Source organism: Gobio gobio (genome assembly GCF_949357685.1).
Source record: "Gobio gobio genome assembly, chromosome: 13".
NCBI classification, from domain to species: Eukaryota; Metazoa; Chordata; class Actinopteri; order Cypriniformes; family Gobionidae; genus Gobio; species Gobio gobio.
The window spans coordinates 25,062,905-25,078,394 of NC_137106.1; the positions used below are offsets into that span (position 1 = coordinate 25,062,905).

The window sequence follows — 15,490 nt, forward strand, 5'->3', positions numbered from 1 at the left end:
TGCCTTCAAAATTATAAGTTTAATTATTCCAGCTGCTGTGAGAAAAGGCTATAAATGATCTGCCACCTGCAGCATCCTCACATGCGAGCTGGACTCTTTCAGTATGTATACAGACCTGACGTAATGACGCAAAGACGAATGGCGCCATGCTCGAATTTCCTGCGGAAAGCAGAAACCAGTACCACTCAAATACCACTCAAAAAATAAATCTAGCGAATTCGATCGGTCATTCTCAAGAAAAAATAACAAATTGATATACCTAAATCAAACGGCATTTACAAAAATAAAGGTAAAACAACGATGTCGGACGATTTTGAAGTTGGAGGAGAACGGCAATGGGTCGGTACTTCCACATACGTCATGGCCGCGACCTTTCCGACCTTTCGTTGCCATTGAAATGCATTATATGGAGGAAAATCCTGGAATGTTTTCCTCAAAAAACGCAATTTCTTTTCGACTAAAGAAAAAAAGTCATGAACATCTGATGAGATGGGGTGAGTAAATTATCAGGAAATTTTCATTTTGAAGTGAACTAATCCTTTAAAGGGTAACTCAATCCCAGGTCAGAGCCTAACTCCACCCACTGGCAATATTTGACAAATGCTGGAAAAGTGGGCAGAACCCAGCGGAGACAGAGGGGACGAACTGAGGGCGGGGCTGAGCGGGGGGCGTGCACCTGAGACCCGCAGTGACGGATTGACTGACAGCTGTCAGACTTGCAAAGATGGAGAATGTGACTGGAGTGACGCCAGTAGCTTTGCAACAGAGCGCCCATTCAAAGTAGAGGACCTTTCTCCCCAACCTTCACCTGAAGTGGAGGAGGGTGAATTGTCTGTAGACACAGGGCAAGAGCCTTATCAATTTGAGCCGCTGGCTCAAACTGCGGTCTTAACTCCCGATGCAGACAATGCTAGCGAAGCAGCAGTGCAAGAGAGAATGAGAACACTGACCTAATCTATGAACAGTCAAATCCTTATACTGAGTTCCACTAAAAAATAGATCAGATACATGCAATGTATTTTCATTCAAATTAACTGAACCAATAAGCAGCGCAAGACCAATAAGTTCAAACCTAATAGCTTATTATAAACGGATATCCTCAAATAAATGTTAGACTTTATACATCAGCACGTTACGGTATTGTTGTTTGTTACCACGGCAACCACTTGCGTGTCAGGGTTTGAAACATAGACTGTAAAAAAAGGTTTGAAAGCGCGTCTAATATATGAAAAGTATCTGTACACATGACGGGCAGCAAAAATATCACAAAAACAGCCTGACGTGTACGGACAACTGCCTTATTTAACCGTATTTTCTTCATTAGAATGTTGATAGCGAGTGTCAAGTGAGTTTCACTCATAATGTTTCTACTTCATGTAAAATGAGAGTTAATTCTGGAGCGAAGCCGTTCTCATGTGATCAATGCGGGAAAACATTTCTTAGGGCGTGGTGAGCTCGTGCCAGGGGCGTGGGTAGTGAGCCGTTGGATACATCACGATGACCAACAATGTCCAATAGGAAATTTAAACTGCAGTAGCCACCGTTAAACCTTAAGAGGGCAGCACTTAGACAGTTTTACACCATATATTGTAGAATTAAAACACTTTATACCCAAATGTCAAAACATTTACTCAAATCAATGAACAGCACTAATAAAGCCCCAGTCTTGCAGATCATTAAATAAAAAAGTTGGTTTACGGTTTAGTTACCCTTAAGGTATGTGCCTATACTGATTGACCCATAAACATTTGACAGCTGTCAATGACGTAATAATATAAAAAATATAGAGAGAGAGAATAAAGAGATTTTGTGATGCTTACAGATGATTCTTCAGATTTCCTTTCAGCAATATGAAAATGTTCTGTTCCATTCTCCAAGGGTGTAAAAACTAAAACACACAGTACAGAAAAAAAAACTTCAGTAAAGACTGTAATTCAAGTTCAGACCTGTTTATAATGAGTGACTCATGGCAGAACAAACCTTACTTGTTTTCCTATTATTGCATGAGGTTACATTAATGATGCTGTAGTAGTGGGTTATTGGTCAGAGTGGTGGACTGATTAGGCAAAAATAATCATAGTTTCTCGGTCATGCTGGCCCCTATGTGGCACCAGAGAAAAAAGATCTGTCTCTCTTCCCAGAGCAAACACAATCATGGGCACATGAATTCACTAAAGCTGGGGGTCAGTCTGTGAAGAACTGAACACTCTCTGATACTATCGCGGTCTGTCCAAACAACGGTGCGCCATGTTGACTAAAGCAGTAATGAGTGTGAATAATGTCTCTGATCAGAAGCTGGCAGTTTGGAGTTAAATGAAGGATTGTGGGATGGATGAGCAGATTTGCATGATCCGTTTCTGTTCGGTCAGTTTTATCATAGGGTGATTTTATATAAATAGTGCTTATAAATAACATAATTTATTTGATTTGAAAATTGTAGAATATAATCACTAAAATTAAATTACATTTTAAAATCTTTTTAAAAAAAAGTAAATATTTAGTTTGATTTATTCTTATTTAGGAAAGCTCAAATGTTCCTGAAATTTAAAAAAAAATGTCCTCACCATTGTCACTGGGTTTCCTGGTGAGTTGAGCTCGACTGCTGTGGGTGGCCTTTTCTTCTGGTACCTGAGGCACGTCACTAGTCTGAACAAACAAGTAAACACGCATGAATTCTCTCACATACACGTATATGAACACAATGTGTCTCAACAAATGTCTTTATTATGTTTTGTTATGTTAAATGTACTATTCAGAGATTTACATTAATGAAATACCATACAAATTACGGTTTTATCTTTCATTTGCAAATAATTTCATGTTTGATTTATTTCATCTTGGCTTCATCCTGTCATGTTGTGTCTTCTGCCTATTCTCTCTCTTTCATCTCATTCTCTCCCTTTTTGGTCATATTTGTTTAGAGAGGCATTATCTGAAGCTAACCATCACTTCCTTCCAGGGTGTGTGTGCCTGTGTTTGTTTCAGGCAGTAAAACATTACATCTGGGCCACCTAGATTCCCTTACAACCATAGTAACTTCACATTAGGTGGTTTAAACATTCACATGCACACATGGATTTGAAAACTTGAGTAGAAAAAAAAGAAAGAAAGAAAATTGAGTACATATGACAGGGACCAAAGACGTTGCTATAAATAACATAATGATGACGACTTTTTTGTTTTTATAACAGACAGCAGTTTCAGAAACAGATCCCTGTGATAGTGTCTTTAATAGAAGAATAAAAAAGCACTTTTTATGTAGAGAGGAAATAATAATTGTGAATTAAGACTTGAGCAGAGAGCAGCTCAAAGAGATTAATTTGAATTGTATTGAGTGTTTCATTGAATTAATCATAATAATCATCACCATTTTTACTACAAGAGCTCACTCCCTGCACAAGCAGATGCACATTAAAATGTGCTATCAATCTTTTTAAAAGCCTAAACTGAAGCAGATTGCCTGCAGGTAAATGATGGATGCAAGTTTACTATAATCAGTTTTGCACAAACACCAGTCTCATACACACACACACACACACACACACTCCATAGGCGTACTGGTTTTTATACTGAGCTAATGACATTTTCTATAGCCCCTAAGCCATTTCTGCATTTTTTTATTTTTAATATAAAAATCGTTTAGTTTGTTTATTTAGTGATTTAAATTATGAGGACATTGGCACACCTTGTGCAGACATAAATGTGCTTTTAACTACTACCATAGTGTATGATTGCAGAAAAAAATATGTTTTATTGAACATTGATGGAGCAAATTTTGTATGAAAATAAATCATAAAACATCTTACAAAATTATCAGGTGGGCCTTTTACCCCACATAAAAATACTTTAGCTAAAGTAATATGTTTTTGATAATATCTAAGTTAATTCTTGTTCAAAACAAAACAACAACTTTAGCAAAGTTTGTACTATTTTCGGTTTATTTTGATGATTTGTTGTTTTTGTTCAGTAAATATACTGTCATTAAAATATGTTCATTTTAAAAATACAGGAACAGAGGTCCCATACTAATTTAATATAGCTGTAGTAGCAGTACAATTTTATTTATGTGATTAATATCATATTTTTAAATGTAATGGTTTCCTTATTAATATGGTAATTATCTCTAAGGTGGACACCCAAAATAATATATTATATTTACCATCTGAATCTAACCACGTCATGTCAACAAATGGAAAAGTCAGCCAGTTGTTTATTATCATTTTAATTATTGTGCATTTCGCTGTTGGAGCAGGGGCGCTTTTTACCCCAAATACCATGCTTTTACATATTCTTCCGTTATCGAAAAACAGTGGCTTTAATTACCTTATACAAAACGGAAGAAAAAAAACATTAAGACCAATATTGTTTCAATAATTTTATCAATTCTCATTAGCTACATAACATTAAGAGTAGTAAGTGGTAGTATTAATGAGTAAGTATGTTAGTATTAATGAAATACTAACATACCGCTGGTACATAAAAATAAAAAAAACATTAGATATTAGATCAAATTAGCGCAGAATCAACTTTGCTTTGCTGTCCGCGATTGCATCAAGGATCAGACAAATTTCCATGTGATCGTCCTAATCGTTGTTAAGAAACGCGCTGAGATGAATTTGTCTGCCATCTAGTGGTTTAAAGGAAAATAAAGTAAAATACTTATTTTCCCCCGGTGGTCCTTTAGACCTGTTTTATACCTGTTGAACCGGTATCCCACCCAGCACTAACTTAGGGTCCTCCTCATAATGTAGGTCAAACCAGTACACAAACAAAATCCAGTCTGATGGGGCCTGAAACAGTTTGAATGGATGCTCCTTGTGTGTGTATGTTGTTGTATATAACTTCCAAAACTAAAAATTATTTGTATATTTGAAAGTTCAGTTGATTTAATTTTGTAGGTAGTTACAATTTTTTAAAGTACTGTTTTTTATATATATTTTTAATTATATTTTAAATCTTTTATTTAAAAACACTAATTAGAATAAACAAAAAATGGGATACAGCTGAACAAGTGTTTCTTACAGAGTTTCTCTGTGGTGACTCCGATCCGCTGGTCCGCTTGTTCTTTTGTGCCAGAGAGGTTCCAAACCTCAGAGTCTCATACACCGGGTCAACTTTACTGCCACAGGCTAAGACAAAACAAAAGATAAATCAAAATACTACAAAATGTCAGTGAACAGGATGAAACTGGTGATGCTATGTCATATTAAGGGGAAAAAAAGATTCTACATATTGCTCACCAATAGGCATAACCTCCCTAATGCAGCCAAACTGTTCCTGAATCAGCAGAGGGGAGCTAGAATATCTCCGAAAACCTTTGGGCTGCAATCACACAAACAGGATCAGTGGATTTTATTATTTCATTAATTAACGTTTTATACCCAGAATTCGTTTTCATTGGCACCTTGATAAGGATATGAAAAAACGAAAACAAATACAAGTTATTTATGCTAAATACCTGAATCAATGATTTAAAACACCCAATTTTTCTCAATCTTAACAATTGATTGTTATTGTAAACAACTGGATGTTATCATGAACAAATAACCCAAAATCAAATAATGTAAATAAATCACAAAATAGCACAACATTATAAACACATAACTAATAGGGCATTTTTGTTTCTTTCAGTGGCATTTTAGCTTGAGCTCTGGTTTCAGATAGACTCAATTACAATGATTTTAATGTGGGTTTTTTGGCAAACAAATTTCCTACAGAGTGTCATTAGTGTTATAACCCTGTTAATAAAGAGAGATGAAATGGTGTTTGAACTAATAAATCATTTCAACAATTAATTTGCCTTATCACTCCAAAATGTCTTCAAAAGTCTCTGCATGGCATTATTTCCCATGTGTTAAAATGTTTTAGTAAAAATTTTAATAAATAAATAATGGTGTTTATTATGTATTGTTATATAGGTGCATACAAATATGCATGAAAATAATTACATATTAATAATAAGATATGCATCACATAACGTCAAACAAATTGAAAAATACTGATATATAATTTTAACTATATATTTCTCATATTTCTATACACAGATAAATGTTCCTAGTGTTCTCACACAAAGTGCCCTCTTTTACAATTAGCTGCTGCATTACAGTGTACATTTGCTTCATGTCTGGTATATCATGACTTAAAAGGTTAACTCTTTAATGATTAATCCAATATCAGTCTGTCATCTTTTTCACAAACAGTGTATAAATGACTATTTATAAGACAAATTAATTTGATTAAAGCTTTTAAAATTCATTTGAATGATTTGATACCTTTAAGCCAACATTTACACCGACATTCAGTGGTTTAAATAAATAAAGGAACAAGCTCCTACAGCATTATAATTAGCATCCAGGCACACACATACCCTAAGAAAGCAACCCGGCTCACTATGCCCTTATTTGTATTGGTTGTGTTTAGTCCAGGCAGGGTGTCTACGCAATCAGCATCACAAATCTGCTTTGAAGATTTCTTCGTTAGCCATGACTGGGATTGGGGACTAATTTAAGTACCACTCGAACCCAGAGAGAAGCTCTCCAATGCTGCTACGTCACATTTCTCCAAGTGCTCAGCTCACTCATGTAAAGAGACATGTTCAGTGCTGAAGTAGATACTAATAAATGCATTTAACGAAAGTGCACAATATCTGAGAGTGCCCTAAAATACAGAATTGACGTCCATGATTCATTTGCTTAATCAACCAAAAGAACAATACAATCTCTACACCACTTGCACATAATGGGGGTTTTAATGGTTGACTAACAATCAGGACTCAGCTCACATCAAGCTGGTAGTAAATCACTCTTTTGAAAAGCACTCGTGGCTCAAAGGTTCTCACTGATCAGACAAGCCAAGAGAAATAAACAGAGTTTAAAAATAGCAACTTGTCCACTTTAGAGCAAAAGTGGAATTAGAGCCGAATCCAGTGGGGAGTAGTTCTCTTTTTAATCCTGACCCCCCCACAGCTATATTTTCCATCTGTGAAAGCCCACTACATCATCAGGAGACTCAAACCTGCCAAACAGTCTGAAGCACAAGAACAGCATTTTTTCCACTTCCTGTGTTGATGATCTCATAGTGGAGTACTAGAATCAAAAGTGCTTGCTTCTAAGAATAAAAAACATTGTTTTTTTCCTTTTCTACTGTTGCTTCTAGTGTTTTGTGGTGAACTGTAACCGGGTTGTTTGTCAATGAACAGTTATATTCATGCTTACAAATGTGAAATGTTTTTCTTTAATGTCTCAATGCCTTTTAAAGGGGTCATGAAATGGAAGATCAAAATGTCCTTGATATTTACACATACTACATATATAAATATACATTGATCTCAGTGTTAATATAAGCGGTTATTTGACTGATTTTATCTCAGAAGTATAAAAACTCTTTTTTCTACAATTGTAATAGTTTTTTTTTAGAAAGCTGTGAATCTTTTCTGAGAAGTCATTCATTCTCTGAGAAACCTGACTCACTCTGGTATCGCAGTGAAACCATGGGAAAACCAAACGGAAATTTTAGCACACTCCTTTTTGCCATTTTTTCCCTGTGTGTGCGTGTGAATTTCCGAGAAGAGTCGTGACTTGTGGGTCCCCTGAGCAAAGCACAGAGGTGTTTACATGATAGATGCATCTTGATATTCCGTATCAACTATCACATCCTTCCTCTCTCTCACTTTCTCAAGTACACACCAGAGAATCATTAACATTCATACTCACGCAGCAATTCACAGAAGGAAAAGACAGACTGATGAATCACACCTTCAAAATCACCAAAAATAACACTGTCAAGAGTAACATATCTTAACACTCACACACTACAAATCTTCACCCACTGCCAGAAAGTAACAACAGAAAAGTGGTATTATAAATTATAAGTATGGAGCTGGTTTCAGCATCAGTGGAGATTGCAAGTGTTTTCTTTGCAACAGTATCTGTTATATCATGTCTTAATACGGTAAACAAACATTGGCAACCTGAGCAAAACATTAACATGAACACTGAATACTTCAGTTCCACATTCAATTTCCAATATTAAAGTTAGGGTAGGCAATTTTCAGAGAGGCTAGCAATAGCGAGCTTGCTTTGAAAGCATAAGATCCCACCTTCCCTTCAGAACGTCTCCAAAACCACGCCTCCTCCTCCAAATCACATGTACAGCAGGGAGCACCACGAAAGAACACGTTGAGCTACCTCATGCCTCAAAGCACATAACTACAATAATAATGAACGTAAACATTCTTCTGCAGATTCATTTTGGCGGTGGCTGATGTTTGCTTGCGGTGCTCTGTGACTGACGTCTGTCTACAACTCTGTGTAGCATGAAACGCACTGATGATGCCAGTACGAGGACTTATTTTATGGCCCTACACCTTCCACAGATGATATATATACATAAAAAATACATTTAGACCACTTAACTTAGTGATTGCTATCAGATGTGACTTTCAACCAGCATAACAAAAACAAAAACAAATTCCAGAACAAATCACCTACCCTGCCTTTAACCAAATAGCAACAAAACAAACAAAGTGGGGGGGGGGGGACAAATACTCAATTCAAAAAGTCAAAAAATATCTCACCAATTTCCCCATGCATCTCTGCTGTCCAACTCCATCCAGGCACTTGTGGTGGATGCCCATCTTGCAGGCTTTGCACCGGAGGCCCAGCTTAGCATTGGTGCCTAGCAGTCGAAGTCATATTGAGTTAATATCAGGTTTAAAAGTCTTCTGAGAGCAAACTTACTGAACATGAAGGCTATTTGTACAAAACAATGTTATATTACTGCAAAACAAAAAGCGATTAATAAATACAGGTCAGAGTAAGAAATTCCCACATGTGCAGTTTTGCTGTGAAATTCTATAAATCAAGACCAACAGCTTGTTCATTTTCATCCGCTATTAATTCTTAATTAGCATATTAATATGCAATTCCAAACAAAAGTTTGTATATTCTTATTGGAGGGGTGCAATTCTGCAAGTGTTCAGGTAGATGATCATCATTCTGGCCTACGTTCTTTTGCCTAAAAAGAAGATCCCTTATGACCAGATCTTCGAATTTTGGCTTCACAGTCCCAGAAACACTTGCAGAATCCAAACTTATTAGTAGTACTGGAAAATACAGGTGTTAATGCTATTGCGAAGCTGAACAGAAACAGCAGAAGACAAACAATAAACGGATGAAAACGGATGTACAAGAAGCTATCTAATAAAACAACACTCTTATTATCTAACAGGAATCCTTAGGGCCGGTTCACACAGAGCACGTCAGTGGAACAAAAAAGCTTGTGCTTTTTCTTCGACTTGCGTTTTTCCTAAAAAAAGACGATCAAAACTCCCATTGACTTTCATTGACGGAATGTTCAGATGAGCCAAGAGTGTTCATTATCTATCTATCTATCTATCTATCTATCTATCTATCTATCTATCTATCTATCTATCTATCTATCTATCTATCTATCTATCTATCTATCTATCTATCTATCTATCTATCTATCTATCTATCTATGGTCTGACTATCTCTCTCTCTCTCCTCATACTCACACACTCATTCCCACAAACACACTCATTCCCACACACACACACACACACACACACACACACACACACACACACACACACACACACACACACACACACACACACACACACACACACACAGATAATACCCTAGCAACTGCATAGTAACACCCTAGCAACCACCCAGAGTACCCTAGCAACCGCTTAACAATACCCTAGCAACCAGCCCAAGTACCCTAGTAACCACATAGCAACACCCTAGCAACCACCAGTATACCCTAGCAACCGCATAGCAACCACTCCAAGTACCTTAGCAACCACATAACGATAGATGATAGATTGATTAGTAAGATTGATCAGACAGACAGATGAAGTCTAATGGGCTTCAGTGTGTTTAGATTTGATTTTTGTCAGTTGGAGTTTGAACAGTATTGGCTCATCTGAACATTCCGTCAATGAAAGTCAATGGAATTTTTCCAAAACGTATTTTAACTTGAGCACCGCGTTTTTAGAATGATGTGTCCTGCACGAGACACTGCAAAAGATGCGACACGCGGGCGCAATGGTTAAAGATGTCCGTCTAGCGCGTTTACATTGACAAACAATGGAAATGTGATGCAGTGGAATGGGGAAAAAAAACAGTTCTGTGTGAACGGCCCGTTAATCCTGCTCTTCTATTTGCTCAGTTTCAGCTTTTGATATCACCACACCTGGTACACAGGACATTTATTCAGAGACATGGTTTTATTGATATACTGTAGATGGTTTATGGATGGACTTAGAGCAAGGATGAAGAAGGATGAACAGAAGTAGCTATGCATGTGTGCTTTGCCTGCTATCAATATTTTTACATAACATTTGTGTTCATTTGAAAGCAGGGAATGTAAATCTCCTCAAAAGTCATTATGTGTAAGCAGTGAAACTCTGAAGCTGCACACAAATTATAAACAAAATGATAAATAAATACACCAAGGAACAGCATGTTACAACATCCATTCTCCATTAACAACACTCTTGTGCCATAAAATAATAAAATCCTTTAATCCATAAATGCCTCTGACTCCTCTTATTATGATAACTCAGGGTGTTGCATATTTAAATATTAACATTAAAGTTACACTTTTTTTTCTTACAGCTAGTGCTGATTGTTTTATTAACCAAAATCAAATCTGCTCTTTCCCATCACAAATTATGAATCACTTTAATGATATTTAGGTAATGAAAAATTAATCAGGCCTAATTACTAGCAGAAATGAAAAAAAAAAAAACTGCCTCACGCAGGATAAACATAATCAGATTTTATTGCGGTGAGACAATAAATACTAATTACTGAAACAATAGTGTGTTAAAGTCATCTTTCCAGCTGCTTCCCAAGAGCAAGCAGCATTTAAATATTGAGAATAAAATCACCTATTGGTAAAAATCTCTGTCTCTTCCAGTTGTATACTATATCTCAGCACACACAATAGCTGTTTTCATTAACTTTAAAAGGTACACTATGTAACTTTTAGCAGTCTAGCATGTGTCTTGCAGAAGAACACTGTAGCTGGAGCTACTTCTCTCTGTTTATGTCTATGACAAGTCACGCAGGTACTGGGATACTCCACAGCGATTGTTGCCCCGCCAGGTCTAAAATAGTCAAAATAGAAACACTTATTATCGGCGTGCCATAGTGATTCAGGATAAGACAAAAACACTATTTGGAAGATGGATTCATGATGTCCTTACTCATATGAATTATGTACATTTTTAACAACAACAACAAAAAGTTACACAGTGTACCTTTCAACCACTATCATTTACAGTATATAACAACAGCATGCATAGCAAAGCTCTGGAAAATAACAGCACACACAGAATAACTTAATTTATATTCTTTTGGCAGTAACAAGAAATAAGACAAAAACAATCCCCTCAATCCCCCGGGGCTTGGTATTGACCAATCTAAGGAAAAATTATATCAAGCATTAAGGAGCTACTTCATCATATGCATTTCCTGAGATTGCCGAACAAGTCATTATGAGCGCAGAAGCAGGGAGAGGGTGGGTTGGGGGCATCTTATTTTGATTCAGTTTCTAAAGAGTTAAATTCATCATCAAACAGAACAGACTTACCGAACACCTTGCCTGCTCCCCCTTGGCAAGCTAAAAAATTACAGGAGAGAATCCCTCTTGCATTACAATTATTCCATGTATCATAAAAATAAAAGTCAACATGACATTATTCACAGCTCATTCGAGGTTCATAGATTTAGATTTTTAAAACAAACAATGTAATAGCCTTAAAGCGCCAGTTGCCCCAAAAATAAAAATCCCCAAAGTCATCATTTACTCATGATCCTCATGTCGGTCCAAACCTGTTTGAATTTCCTCTGTGGGAGAGAAAAGGAGATTTTTTGGGGTCCAAAAGAACAATTGACCACACAGACTTTTAATGTATGGACGGGGAAAGAAACCCCCTCCCCCCACTAAAGTATCCTTAATGTTCTGCATTTTTGGGTGAACTATTCATTTAACTACACAAGATCAAATATTAAAAAAAGAATATATTTTCTCGTTTTGAGTGGTTTTAAGATTTAAAAGGATAACTGAAAATATTGTTCTAATGAAATATGAATGTGAAATGATTAATAGGGTGAAAACATCAGGTCCCGCTGTTGAGAGAATGACTCTGTCACAGGGCTCATTTGCCCCTGTCTGCTACAACAAGCTGCTTCCAGCTATCCATCGATTAATCAAACATCACATGCTCGGTCCAGACTCTCTCATGCATCCCCCTGCTGATCACTTTAGCCGCGGAAAAAAAAATCATTTTTAATGTGTTTAATGGTTGGGTATTTATGTGTCAAGTATTTTTTTCTGGGGTCAAAAGGTTATACTGGCCAGAACAATTATAATTCTTCATAATGAAAACAGCCTAGAATCCCTTTTAAATCTGAGATCTCGTTCAGGCCAGCCTTCAATAAAATGCCTGAAAGAGATATTAGAATATATTTTCAAAGTCATGAAATGTTTGGTCATTATTTTAGGACTTGTATGCCCCGAAAGAACAAATGAAAATGATTTCATCATTCAACAACGCTTGCAAAAACTGCATGAGATGTTATGTGGACTTAATTTCAATGTTGTTAATGTCATCAGTTGCCCAATGGAATGGGAATCCACCCACACAGACAGCAAACCATATTCCCAATATGCTAAGCCTCCTTTTATACTTTGATATACAGCATGGTTTCTGTGTCTTCAGAAATAGATGCCTCTGCTCCATCCAAACATGAGAGAACATCAGCATGAAAAACGTGTTGCACTCCGATCCAGAAACTGCTTTGTAAATTGCAGACAGACATTTTGCAATAGACTCAATACCTAGAATTATTAACACAGAACACACTTGTTAAAATCTTGTTCTGACAGAAATGCACAATCAGTTCATGATCAGTAAATATCTTTACAGCTGCACAGTTGACCATTAAAACATTTATTATCTTTTAGATTTTACCCACACGGCTGAGTGGGTGTTTCTTCAATTCTTGGCCTTTTAGAAAAGACACACTTTGCACAGCCACGCTAATAATATATCTACTAACAATGTCCAACAGTGAAAATATATGCAACCAGAATATCATTTGTGTAATTTTTGTAAAATACTTTTTTGCATAATTGACCTAAATTACATCTTAAAAAATTATACCCAATGAAATTAAGCTAAATAAATCCCCTAACTAAAAAGGGGCAAAGTTGTTTGTTGTGGTGTGATTTTTTGAAAAAAGTTTAATTATATAATTTTCATAAAATACATTTTGAAATGGTTTATGTTTATTTCACTGTTAAACTAAATAAAATGGATTTTCATAGTTTAAGATTGGAAGTCTTGGTCTGACTCTGAGAACAAAAACAAAGTAAAATAAATATAGTAAAACAATACAGTAAAACAAAGTGAATAATACAAAATTATGATGATGGCGAAAACTAAAAACTGTGTCATAAAAGTTAATGACACACACACACACACACACACAATAAATAAATGAATTAATTAAAATAAATGTATAAATAGTAAATTTAAATACTATTTAATCAAGGTGTACTGTTAGGAGTTTAATAAGCAAAAAAATTAGGAACCCAACAGCTTAACAACAGGTCAGGTCTCTGTATCTCCAGCTCAAATACCCCATTCACCATGCCATTGGCTAACACAAACGAACATGGAAAACTAAGGAATGTGATGCTGAAACCCAGTTAATTATAGTGTCCTGATATCTGATCCAAATGCTGAGATTTGGGTCAGTGACATGTGGGCTCATATTTAATCAACCTGTAGAGATTTGGGTCAAACACATGTGAACAGGTAACTGGTCTACCTGTGGAGATTTAGGTCACACACAGGTGTCCTGATATCCGATCCACATGTGGAGATTTCACGGTTAGTTATTTAGTAATGACCCATTAGTCACAGAAGGAAATTGAGACTCGACACACAAGCAGAAGAACTATACCCTCCACTTGCTATTTTTTCCAAACAGCTGGTGAGATTTCATAAAATTCACCTTTCTGCATGGCAGTAATCAGAATGCTGTGGGATAATTAACCGACAGATCATTCCTCATGTAATGCTGCACAAGCTCAGGTTTCTCTACATTTACTACGAAGATTTGAAATGCATCATTTGGTCTTTTGATGTCCTTTTCATGAGGATGTGCCAGGACCAGATTTGGAGCCCTGCCCTCATTAGTGTGCTCTTCTGAGGGAGTGTTAGTGAGCTAAAGAAGTGATGAGGCCTGACAGATCCATATGCCAGCCACAACCAGACAAGACACACTCTCTCTCACACACAAACACATTGCACATTTGCATACAAAAACACAAAACACTATATAATACACATTCAAATATACATATACACATATATATATTCCACATAGATACACATATTATATATATATATATATATATATATATATATATATATATATATATATATATATATATATATATATATATATATATATATATATATATATATATATATATATATATATATATATATATATATATATATATATATATATATATATATATATATATATTCCAAAATATATGTGTGTGTGTGTGTGTGTGGGTTCTGTTCACCCTTGTGCAGTGGAATAAATAACTATTTCTTTTCAAACAGGTGGACATCTGTCCGCCTCACCACACACACATACACAAATTGAAAGCTGAGCCACAACAACCCCTTGTTGCCTTCTATTAGGATAAACCCACAAATACCCTATTGCAGGCTTAGCTGAGCAAATGTGCCTTTAAACACCACACACACGTACACATCTTTATCTTAAAACCACCCCGCTGTTTGAAACTTAAATCAACTCAAATCCAGTTTGAACAGATGCATAAATATGGGGCATGAAACTTTTAATTGGCTGTAGAACACCTCAGTGTGATTTAAAACTGTTTCGCGGTCCATATAATATCCACAAATATTAAGCAGCACAACTGTTTTCAACTTTGATAATAATAGTAATGCTAATGGCCGTAATGGCTGCTTCAGCTTTGCAGTCACATGAATAAATTACATTTTAAAATACATTAATACAGAAAACAGTGTTTGTAAATTGTAACAATATTTCACAATATTACTGCATGTAGCCTTGGTGACTTTTTTCAAAAGCATACAAATAATCTTACCAACCTCAGACCTTTGAACGGTGCTACAAGATTTGAATCTTTCAGAAGTGCACTCACATGACCTCACAGCTAATAGACATTGAATAACAGCCACAATAATTCTATTTGTATCTCAAGGAGTCTTTAACTCATTATGTCGTGCCACTCTATCATTGTTCACTGTGCTCTAAATGGCCAAATCATTGTGTGTTAGCGTCGTCCAAAGTAACAAAACATCAGTGTCTGGTGGCCAGACGACAGATGGGTAATACAATATTCTGGATTATGCGTTCAGTCGTCTAAACCAGTGGTTCCC

General features: G+C 36.0%; 1 protein-coding gene across 2 annotated transcripts in view; it reads right to left on the reverse strand.

The window, feature by feature from the left end:
- stac (SH3 and cysteine rich domain) overlaps window positions 1–15,490 on the reverse strand; it is a 31,867-nt gene that overhangs the window by 8,911 nt on the left and 7,466 nt on the right. The window contains exons 3-8 of one of the 2 annotated variants that reach the window (XM_079833549.1): window positions 11,626–11,655; window positions 8,576–8,676; window positions 5,241–5,322; window positions 5,023–5,129; window positions 2,565–2,646; window positions 1,821–1,888 (exon numbers count right to left, since the gene is read on the reverse strand). In XM_079833549.1, coding sequence (XP_079689675.1) covers window positions 1,821–1,888; window positions 2,565–2,646; window positions 5,023–5,129; window positions 5,241–5,322; window positions 8,576–8,676; window positions 11,626–11,655 — 470 coding nt within the window. The remainder of the gene's footprint in view (window positions 1–1,820; window positions 1,889–2,564; window positions 2,647–5,022; window positions 5,130–5,240; window positions 5,323–8,575; window positions 8,677–11,625; window positions 11,656–15,490) is intronic. The other variant, XM_079833550.1, reaches the window with a different exon arrangement.